At 39.8% G+C, this 11,892-nt stretch overlaps 1 protein-coding gene across 2 annotated transcripts in view; it reads left to right on the top strand.

The window, feature by feature from the left end:
• TRIM16 (tripartite motif containing 16) overlaps positions 1-10,389 on the top strand; it is an 18,679-nt gene extending 8,290 nt beyond the window's left edge. For both annotated transcript variants that reach the window (XM_011358989.2, XM_011358988.2), the window contains 4 exons: positions 953-1,186; positions 3,189-3,354; positions 3,824-3,919; positions 7,509-10,389. In XM_011358989.2, the coding sequence (XP_011357291.1) occupies positions 953-1,186; positions 3,189-3,354; positions 3,824-3,919; positions 7,509-8,092 (1,080 nt within the window). In that variant the 3' untranslated portion in view covers positions 8,093-10,389. The remainder of the gene's footprint in view (positions 1-952; positions 1,187-3,188; positions 3,355-3,823; positions 3,920-7,508) is intronic.
• The last annotated feature ends 1,503 nt before the right edge of the window (positions 10,390-11,892 follow it).

The raw sequence follows: 11,892 nt of genomic DNA, 5'->3' as shown, positions 1-11,892 counted from the left end.
TTCTCTAGACCTCCTGGCATCTAACACCCAGACTGCCTGATAACAAGCCTAGAACTAAGAATGCAGGACTGATTATTCTCAAGAATGCAATATTTTTACTATAAGAACTCTTAACTATAGTAAAAAAAAAAGAAAAAAAAAAGAACCTTTTACTATAATTGTCAGCACTAGTGCATAAGTGCTATCAAAGAGAAGGGGCAACCATTTAAAACTTGGATTGATGTTGTAAATATGATATTGACTGAAAGCATTAATAAAAGACATTCACCCTGTTAAATGACAGATTCCCACATGCACAAGTGCCGTCATGAAAATCCTTAATATTTATCACACTGAAGTTGGTTTTATATTTTATTTGAATGTAGCATTCCATTCTGCATAGGTATGCTCATCCTGCAGTGCACGGGTGCTGTCATCACTGACATGCACCCTAAACATTTCATACCTGGTAGAGACGCTATAAGCTAGATGTGCTTTTGGCTTTAATGGCCTCAGTGGTCAGTTTAATCAGACATAATGAAATGCTAAGAAAGCCAATTCATGCTACCGATTTGTATAAAGAAGCCAAATTATTAATTTGCCACAATAAATGTTACTATCAAGTACACTGAATACATGAATAGCTCTGGTAGGAAAATTGATTTCAGAACCTTGAAGAGCAGCCCGACTGTCAGAGCTGGAAGGGGTCTCAGGCATCATATAATTCACTCTCTTACCCCGTGGTCGAGAGACTAAGTTAATGATGGGTAAATAAGTGCTTACATGCTGGAGAGTAAGTCTTTTTTCCAGGAACCCAGAATTCATATGAGAATAAAAGCCTTCTTTTTATAATGAAAAATTGCTCCCTGATTTACAGGTTTCTCAGATTTACATTTCTGCATGTCGAGTTTTGATAAAGTTAGAAGCCTTGCTAATAGGATCTTTGTTGTGCCCCACTGCCACCCTCGGCCAGGTGTCGGTGTCAGAGGTGAAGATGGTGGCTGAGGAGCAGTTTGGGGAACTCCTTGCCACCATGAGGAAGGCCCAGGCTGATGTGATGCTCTTCTTGGAGGAGAAGGAGCAAGCTGCTCTGAGCCAGGCCAATGGCATCAAGACCCACCTGGAGCACAGGACTGCAGAGATGGAGAAGAGCAAGCAGGAGCTGGGGAGGATTGCTTCCATCAGTAACACTGTCTTGTTCCTTGAGGTACAGGTGGTGGGGGTGGGAAGAGTAGGGGGGTTGGAGATGGAATGGCAGAGGCATCTACACAACTAACACCAGGGAACTAACTGGCAGCTATGGGAATGGAATTGCTCTTTGATAAATGGGGCATAGGGAGTTGGGGGGACAGAGAGAAGCAGATCTTGATTCAGCAGAGTATAGGAGTACAGGAAGGGTAGTGAAGACTCCCAGTAGGAGACTGAAACCAAGTCATGGAGGTGAGTAATGCTTGAGGAGAGGTATGCTTCAGGAGAGCGGATAGTATGTGTGCAGGCGAGAGGTTTGAGAAAGCACAACTGTTTTGAGGAACTAGGTGCTTTCATAAATGAGGGAAGATAAGGTGGCTGGGCCAGGTGGACATCTGGCTGTGAGAGAAGTCTGCTTTTTGTCAGGAAGTTCCAGGAACCAATGGAAGACTTCAGATGTGGGATTGATGACAAGTGTGCTTTAGAAACCACTCTGACAGTAGTAAGGAGGCTTGCCTGGCAAGGGTGAGATTAGAGACATGTTGCCTTTCAGAGAAGGCTACATGTACTGAGGTGATTGAGGAAGGCCCAGAAGAGAGGACAAGACTTTTTATTACAATATGCCATTATACATAAAGGCAAATGTCATTAAAAGTAGACCTGAACACATGTAATCTTCCAGGGAAGGAACACTAGGCTAGTCATAAATTCTGTTGTCCTGGATTTGTCACTAAATAGCTTCACAGTTTTTAGCAAATCAGTCTCTTTATTTATCACTTCCTTATTTATCAATCAGATCAGAGTAAGTAATTTCAAGTCTCCTTTAGATCTAATATTCCTAAATACAGATAATTTTTCTGGATTGCATTTTTGAAAAAAAATTCCCTTCCAGTTACAACAAACGTAAATGTTCATTGTGGAAAAAATTGTAAAATATGGAAAAATATGAAGGAAAGCAATCATCCTTACTCCCACCATCCAAAGATGGCCATAGTTGACCTTGTAATGATTGAGAGAAAGAGCAGCAGGTAAAGACAGACAAAAATATAGCAGAATGTTTCTTTGTCAGTTTTTTTGCTTTTCAATATCAAAACATGAAGAAACTGTGAATAAAAATTTGGCTTTCTATGTCATGAGTTTTCTCAAAGTTTTCCCAAATTATGTAAACGATTTCCCTTTATTTGTTTCTCTTTTTATCACTTTAACATAAAAACTTCAATCTGCACAAAATGTATTTTAGTATGTTAACTTATTTATTTTGGTTAAAAATAACTTTCTTTCCCCCAAATTATTAGCCAGCTGAAATGACACCATTATTGAATAACCCATCCTTTCCCCCACTGATTTAAAATGCTACTTTTATCATGTATGGTACCAAATCTATACAGAGTAATAAATGTTTATCTATCTTTTTCTCTATCAGCTCTTTGGTTTGAACTTTTTCTTTTCTTCCACTAATCTATCTAGTTATTTTGATACAACTGTTTTCTTCACTAAGTTTTATGCTGTATCAGTCTGCTCTTTAATGTTTCAACTACATTTAAATTTTGATAATGTGTTACAGCTAAAAGCAACCTTTTCTGTCTGAGGACTTGTTTACATATCTTCTGAGTGCAGTACCATATCCTCCATTCCCTATTGGGGCTTGTGTTCAAATTATTTAATTAATTAATTTATTTCTAACAGCTGATAGTGTATTAAATCCTAAAGATATCAGTGTAGCAGGAATGTTACCTTCATTTGGGCAGTTGGCATAAAATGTCTTTTTGTTTTTCGGTTTCCAGTGCGGACTGTGTATTGGAGCTGCTTGTGGCATCTTTTTAAAAGCTCACTTCCCCAGTTAAAAAAAAAAGTGCTTTTTATGTTGTTAGATCCTGAGTTGGACATATTACATATTTTCTTTGTGAAGTGCATATTACCATCAACCAATTTTACAGTTGTATAAAGTGACATAATGAGACCAGCCTAGTTTAAGAAATACAGAAACCAAAGCAAGTTCTACCATGTTTCCTTTCCTGCAGGAGTATTGCAAGTTTAAGAACACCGAGGATAGCACCTTCCCTAGTGTTTACATAGGACTCAAGGATAAGCTCTCAGGCATTCGCAATGTCATCAAAGACTCCACCGTGCACTTAATCCAGTTGCTGCACAACTACAAGGAAAAGCTCCAGGAGTTTGCCAAGGAAGGTGAGAAGCTTTCTGTGGGCTGTGGTATGTGTGCCTCTCAGAGTGGTTGATGGAGCAGGTGACAGAGAGAGCCAGTGGAGGGAGAACAAAAAAATCATGGGAACATCTCATTTTCAAAGCCATCCTTTGGCTAGACTATGTTACTAACTGACACTTACCTTGATTTAATTTTATGATTGAGCCCAGAGAAGGTGAGTTAGCCACATCATGCAATTGGCTGGCATTTCAATGACCAGCTTCTCAGATTGCTAATGCCTGTACTTTTAAGTGAAATCCAAGTCAGTCTGGGATGTTTTTCAGCCTATTTTGCTTCATCCGTGAGAGAAACATGGTTCACAGAGCATTGGTTTTCTGAGACATGACTAGGCTCCAGCCCCTTCTTCCCCCAGGAAGCCCAGGGAAGACCTGCTTCTTAAATTCTCCTTACCATCTGGAACAGGTGGGCATTTACAACTCTCTGATTTTGTAGAGGAGTATGACATCAGAACTCAAGTATCTGCCATTGTTGAGCGCAAGTATTGGACCTCAAAACCTGAACCCAGCACCAGGCAACAGTTCCTCCAATGTAAGTTGTGAACAGCTCTCCTTTCTTTACTTATTAATGTCAGTGTAATGCTTTGCTAAAGCAAAAACTCCATCTCTCACATAGGTTTCAGGTTCTTGCAATCTCAGGTCTATTCTTAAATGAGTACATTTAAAAATTTTCAATTAAAAAAAATTTAAACTTTTCATTTTGAAACAATTTCAAACTTTTGAAAACATTGCAAAGTAGGACAAAGAATTCCCGTATACCTTCATCCAGCTTCTCCAAATGTTAACACTTTATATAACTACAGTACATTGATCAAAACCAGAGAATGAACATTGCCACAATATTATTAACAAAACTGCAGAATTTATTCATGTTTCAGCAAGTGTTCTAACCAATGTCCTTCTTCTGGCCTAAAGTCTGATCTAGGATCACAGATATTTCCATGCCTCCTTAGGTCTCTCTCAATCTGGGTCCAGTCTTTTTGTCTTTGTTGACTTTGGCACTTTCAAAGATCCTGGCTAGTTAACAATGGTTCCCTGTTAAGTTTTGCTTAGCCAGAATTGCATAACTCATTGTCCTGTCATTATGTGGTATTGACTTGGTCAGTCTGCATTCTTAAAAACACTATATTTCCAATCAATACTTCATTATGATCAACAAGCTGGTGTGGTTTCATCTCTTAGTAAAGAACAGACTGCATTGGTGTGTTCAAGGCTTATTTTTTTAGAATGTTTTTACTTTTCAATTACAGTTAACATACATTATATTAGTTTCAGGTATACGACATAGTGATTAGACATTTACATAACTTATGTGATCCCCGATAAATCTAGTACTCATCTGATACCATACATAGTTATTACAACATTATTGACTATATTCTTTATGCTATACTTTATATCCCCATGACTATTTTGTAATTACCAATTTGTAATTCTTAATCCCCTCCCCTTTCACCCAGCCCCCAACACCCCTCCCATCTGGGATCCATCAAAATGTTCTCTGTATCTACGAGTTTGTTTCTGTTTTATTTATTTGTTTATTTTGTTCTTAAATTTCACATTTAAGTGAAATCATATGGCATTTGTCTTTTTGTCTGTCTTGCTCCACTCAGCATAATACTCTTAAAGTCCATCCATGTTTTTGCAGATGGTAAGATTTCATTCTTTTTTTTTTATGGCTGAGTATCATTCCATCATATATATATATATACCACCTCTTCTTTATCCATTTATGGACACCCAGGTTGCCTCCTGGAAGTCCTGGGTCCCCTTAAATGAGAAGAATATTATTGTTCAAAATCTGGATGTTAAGGATTGCCAAAGGAGTTGGTGGTGGGTAAATGTGCTGCTGTGGATACTGTTGGGGCTACTGGGGCTACTGTGTCCTTATTTTCTTCCAGGATGTGGTATCATTAACTACTAAGAATTTCTCTTACCAAAGGAGTTTGGAAAGCTCCAAGTTAATAAGATAATTTCTTAAATTAATGTATTTTTAAATAGCCTTTAATATGCTAATTCATTTGGCGAGTATATACTGAACATCTTCTCTGAGCTAGAACCCCAGGATAGAGTTCCACATAAAATGTAGATGTTGTAGATTAGAAGGAGGACAAGCATGAAACAAATTTAAAAATAGATTATTACACATCGTGATGAGTAGCATGAAATTGAAAAAGCCAGAGTACTCCGAGAGTCAGCAATGGGAAGGTAACTGATTCAGATCAAGGAGTCATAGAGAGCCTTTTTGAGGACATGAATTCTTAGCAACCTGAAGGGATCAGTAGTAATTACCCAGACTTAGGTTGGGGTGACAATTGCGTTGCAGAGGGAATGGTCTGTGCTAAAGCCCTGAAGTGGACTCAGTGTTAGGTCGGTCTGAGGTCAGGGTGCTGGAGTGTGGTGATCAAATGGGATTGGGCAGGAGACAAAGCCGAGACACAAGCAAGGGCCAATTATGCAGGGCCATGCAGGCTGGGGTGAGGAGTCATTGCCTTCTCTGAAGAGCAAGGGGCACCATTAAAGGGCTGTAAGCAGGGCAGCACGATTCACTTTAGCCTACACTCTGAAACAAGCACTGTGGCTCTCTCATGGGAAAAGTATGGAAGTGGGGCAGGGGAGAGCAACATGACCAGCAAGGAGCCTATTGCCCTAGTCTGGGCGAGATTTGGTGGTAGTTTAGATGGGGAATGAAGCAGTGTGCTAGAGAGAAGTGGGTGGTATCCACAAGGCTTGCTGCTGCCTGTGTGTGTGTGAGGAGGGATAAGGTAGGGGTGAGGATAAGGGCAAAAGAAATGTTGAAAATAACTTTAGTGTGATTTGAGCAGCTGGTTGTATGGAGGTGCTATTATTCTTTGGGACTGGGAAGAAAAAATGTGTGGGGAACTGTTTGAGAGTTCACCTGGCTAAATATTGGTCAAATATTAAAAAAAACAACAACTGAAGAATGGGTCAAATGTGGGTATATGAATGCCTGTTCCCCCAAAACCCTTGCTAACACTGGGTACATATTTGTTACATGAATGAATGAGTAAATCAATGGATTTTTATTTCTCAGTTCAGCTCAGCAATAATACAGTAAATGCCAAGCAATTTGAGCTTCCGAAAGGATGGAAATGAAGTGACTATTAAAAGGGGTCTAGAATCACTTACTATTTGTATGTGTGGGTTTTCCCACCAAGCAATTCTCTGCAACACCAGCTGGGTGTCCTACAATTTAACTCAATTCTAACACTATCCACCTGGAGATAACATCAGATCCAACAGGCTAAAGGCTCAGTCCTACAAGATTTCTCTCATCCTACCTCAGGGAGTCATAGAGATCCTTTACGCCAATTGCGAGTAGTAGGTCCCCAGGTTATCCACAACTTCTGTCCGACTCAGCTACAAATCAGAGACTTCCAAAACCTCCTCAGGTTCAATTAATTTGCTAGAGCAATTTACAGATTCAGGGAAACTTCTACTGATGTTTACAAGTTTATTAAAGGATATGATAAAAGATACAGATAAGCAGCAAGCCGAAAAGATACATAGGGTGAGGTCTGAGAGGGTCCTGAGCTCAGGGGCTTATATCTCTGTGGAGTTGGGGTATGTCACCTCCCTGTGTGGATATGTTCACCTACCTGGAAGATCTTTGAACCCCCTGCTAATGGGATTTTTATGAAGCTTCCTCATGTAGGCACGATAAATTATTAACTCCATTTTCAGCTCTTCTCTCCTCTCTGGAGAGGTAGGGGATGGGACTGAAAATTCCAAGCTTCTAATCATGGCTTATTCTTCTCAGTGAGCAGCCCTCATTCAGGAGCCATCCAGGAGCCCACCCAAAACTGCCTCATTAAAACAAAAGATGCTCCAATCACCCAGAAAATTCCAAGGGTTACAGGAACTCTATGCCAGGAATGGGGGTGGGGAGCCCAAGTATGCATTTCTTATTATAAATTATAATATCACATTGTGTTCTCTGTTTTCTGGTTTTCACCCACCTGGTTTCCAGAGCCTAGGTAAACAGAGATCAAGGAGATGGATGTTTACTCATACTTTGGAAGCTGATCAGGTTTGAAGTGTTCTGTTTCAATCAGCTGTTGGTTTCTGACCTATTCTCCCTGACTTCTGTATCTCCGCAGATGCATGTGACATCATGTTTGACCCTGACACAGCACACAGATATCTCCGGCTGCAGGAAGACAATCGCAAGGTCACCAACACTACGCCCTGGGAGCATCCCTACCCGGACCTCCCCAGCAGGTTTGTGCACTGGCGGCAGGTGCTGTCGCAACAGAGCCTGTATCTGCACAGGTACTATTTTGAGGTTGAGATCTCTGGGGCAGGCACCTACATTGGCCTGACCTGCAAAGGCATTGACCGGAAAGGGGAGGAGCGCAACAGTTGCATTTCCGGAAACAACTTCTCCTGGAGTCTCCATTGGAATGGAAAGGAGTTCACAGCCTGGCACAGTGACACGGAAACCCCGATCAAAGCCAATCCTTTCCGGAGGCTGGGCATCTACGTCAACTTCCCAGGAGGGATCCTTTCTTTCTATGGCGTGGAACCCGATGCCATGACTCTGGTTCACAAGTTTGACTGCAAGTTTTCAGAGCCAGTCTATCCTGCCTTCTGGCTTTCTAAGAAGGAAAACAGCATCCGAATTGTGGATCTGGGAGAGGAACCTGAAAAGCCAGTCCCCACCTCAGCGGAAGCTGCTCTGTAGGCTCTAGGATCCATATTCCAGACTTTTGCTAACCACGATGATTGAGCTGCAGCTTGCATTAAGGGTGACTTGGGGATAGAAATCTCTGCCAGTGGTAGCTGGCGTTAGAAATCATGCGGGTCTGTGGAGGAGAATGGTGTCGCTTATCCCTTTTGCTCCATGCTGTGCTATTCTCTGTGTTTGTAGTTATCTTCAGGTGCCAAGTCCCCTTCATTATTTTTGAGTGATATTCTCTGTCTACTCAGGTGAACGGCACATTGTGCCCAGAATTGGTAATCAGGAATCTTCAGAAAGAGCAAAAAAGATCATAGAGTAATCGTAATAAATTGCTAACTTTATTATCCATTTCCCATATCCCAGACACTGTTCTGAGTGCTTCTTATGCATCAAGTTACATGACTCTCATACAGTCTCATGGGTAGATGCTCATATCATCCCCAATTTGCAGGTGGGAAAACTGTTTGTTCAAGGGTTTAGTTAACTTGCTCAAGGTCATTGTGGTTACATGGTGAGTGAGTGACAGAGCTGGGATTTAAACTGGGAGGGCTGACATTGAACATTTAACCAATATACCATGCTGCCTTCTTCATTAGATATGGGTGCTGTGTTTAATGGAATAAACTATATGATGAACTGCACAAATGGAAGGAAACAGCACCTTAAACCTTCCTCTCAGAGTTTGAAAATCTCTTTGCATTCTCCCACATCTGATAGGCTATGCAGCTGTGCAGTGTCAGAAAACTCACTCATTTTTTTTTGCGGGCGGGGCAGTGACAGCGAGAATTATAAGGAATGTATTAGTGGAGTCCAAGTCTTAGTCTTATGACCTCTGGAGAAGGGTCTTATTCCTCTCATCTGAAGTCACCTGGACTATGTGGACTTGGTTGATTTCTCATTCAAAGGACAGTTCTTCAAGTATTTGAGGGTCGTTCTCACACATGTCCTCCCAGGAAGTTTTTCACACTATATTTCCCACTTTTCTTGTTTTCACACTGCATTTCCCATTTTACTTCATGATTTCCAGACCTTTCACACACCGCCCCCCCCGATCATTTCATCCTCCTTTTAACAGATGTGCTCCATAAGATTAATGGTGAATGTTCATCAAACTTTTAGGCAAATGACAGCATAACCTGAGAACATAACCTGAAGCCCCTGTTTGAAATATAACTTCTCGTTCTTTTCTTGTGACTGTGTCAAGGCAAGTCTGTTTACCCAGGCTGTTGTTCTCCCTGGAAAAGAGATGGATGAAAACCAGAAAGCATAACATAAATGTGATATTATTTATAATAAAAATACCTACTTGGTCTCTACCCCTGGTTCCTGGCACAGAGCTCCTGAAACCCTTGTAATTTCCTAAATGATAAGAACACTGGGAGCATCTTTTGTTCTAATATTTGTTTTGTCTTTGACCAGTCTGATGTTCCTATCTCAAGAGTACTTTACTTCAGTATCGCTCGACTTGTTCCCAGAGACCACATCTTATTATTTGTACCTGAAGATATATACAGTATAGGATTTGAATTTTTAAAAATTTGAATTTTATTGAACTTACTTTTTTACTTGAATTTTAAATTTCATCACATTATTGCTGCTTGCTGAGTTAGTTTTGATTCATAATTCTATTTACAATATATTAGCTCTCCTTCGCCTAGTATCAACTACAGAATTGTTAATCTTTTCTTTTTAAGTCTTGATTTTATTGATACATATATTTATTGGGATAGGACCAAATTCAAAATCTTGCAGCACTTGGTCAATATGCTCTGGATTTAGTTATTCAATAAATTGTGCTAACTGGTAGAACTGGACAATAATGTAGCCTGCCTTTTGCCCCTTTAACCATTGGACTTGAAGAAGGACTTTTTCAATGACAGGGATCAAAATAAGCTATGTCTTCTTTCCTTGCTGTGTCTGTCTAATAATGCTTTTAAAAGAGAAAATGAGGTACATGAAATATATTGAATTGGCCTGCTTTGTTTATATTGAATCCCTGTAGGTTGTTGGTGTGTGTCACGTTCTTTTCTAAATGCTCACAAACTATGTGATAATCCATTTTAGAATTCTGCTGTGGGTTAACATCAGGTTGACTAGTCTGTCATTTCTAGAATCTGCTATATTTTTTAAAAATCAAGACAATTTTCTTGTCCTTATCTTCTATCATCCTCCCTAATTTCTCAAAGATTAATACCTGGTTTTTGGTCATATTGGTAAATTGTGTCTGTGTCATGAGATGTGATTTGTTTAGGCCAGAAATATTTGACTCATATAAAAGGAACCCTTTGGATGCTTCTTTACCTGCTGTGAACTTTGTTTCCCTGTCAGGTCTTTTTGTTTTTTTGCAGTTTCAAGACCTTTCTGCTTGATATAAAATATCAAAGCAAAATTGAATGTTAGGAATATTTGCCTTCTTTCTGTCATTGCCTCAACTGATAGGCACATCTTTTTTCCGTTTTCTTGGTCCAAAAACTGAAAATTGCCTAAAACAAAAAAATTAAATTTTTTTTCAAAGAGAGAACAAAGGCCTATTTTATATTCTCTGTCACTTCCCCCAAGCTGTCTGTGTGTCACTCTTCTGTGTTTACCCACCTTTATTTCTTCTTCAATTTTTTTTCATTTTGGAAAAAAAATCTGAACTCAGCAAGAGCTCCTTTTGGTGCCAGATTATTTTGTTCCATTACCAGACCACTTGTGATTGTAGAGTCAAAATGCAATTTTAGCCACTACATAATTTATTCTTGTGTCAAATTTTTGAAATCCAAAGGTATATGGCATTCTCTTCTAGGAATCTTACAAATTCTACATTTTAGAATCTTACAAATTCTACAATGTAAGAGTAAATTCCTACATTCTCCCAAGATTCACAATGAAATGATGAAATATGAACACTGGCTCAGTCACAGAGCCTTCATTCCTTCAACTTGGTTCAGCATGTTTTTGGAATGACTGTCCTCTATTCAATGTGTGTGGCATTTATAACGTGCAAGCCACTGTGCTAGTTGCTAAGATATAGTAATCTAGAAGATAACTAGCTGTGTCTTTTGATCAGAAGAAGTAGATTTAAATTGAAGCAAAAAGTGTTCATATGTGAAGAGTTAAATAAGAATCTACCATTTAAGACAATTATAGATGAGGAGGTACATGAAATTGATTCTTCATGTCCATGCCGTGGTGCAAACTTCTAATTTAACATTTTCTTGGGCCATGTTCAGTGACTGAGTTCTGTATTGTGTCATGGACTGACCTACTCCCTGGTTGCTCCCCATTTCTATAACTAACTGCCTTTATTCCAGGGGCCACCACTCTGGGCCAATTAACCTGATAGAAGATGGAAGGAAAAGTAGTGTGCACATTTCTTGCTTCTCCTAGCTCCCTCAGATTTGGGCACTGAATCCCCACCCTCCAAATCTGTTATGAGACATCATGGTGGTGGCACAAGAGCCCTTGCAGGGAGTATCTGATATCCACATGCAGGGCACACACTGTGGAGGTAGAGTGACTGGCTGTCCAGACTTTGCTGGAATATGCTTAGTCTTTATCTCTACTTCTGGTTTGCTCTGTGTTCTTGTAGAGAAAATTCTACCATCTGGCTGAAGGAAAATGGCCAGGTACTGGAAAGGAAGAGGGGGAACAGGTCATCTAACAAGGACTGAGGGTCGTCATAGCAGTGATCAGTCATTTGAGGTTAAAAATTTCCCTCTAAATTAATGCCTTACATAATGGTTCTGATGATTACCTGAAAAGAGATATGTGTGTGTGTTTGTGTTTGTGTTTGTCTCATATAAAAAAATCTTAAAAAA

The sequence above is a fragment of the Pteropus vampyrus genome, unplaced genomic scaffold (genome assembly GCF_000151845.1).
Source record: "Pteropus vampyrus isolate Shadow unplaced genomic scaffold, Pvam_2.0 Scaffold44, whole genome shotgun sequence".
Lineage (NCBI taxonomy): Eukaryota > Metazoa > Chordata > Mammalia > Chiroptera > Pteropodidae > Pteropus > Pteropus vampyrus.
The sequence above is the reverse complement of the archived record's forward strand: the minus strand, read 5'-3'. Positions and strand labels throughout refer to the sequence as shown.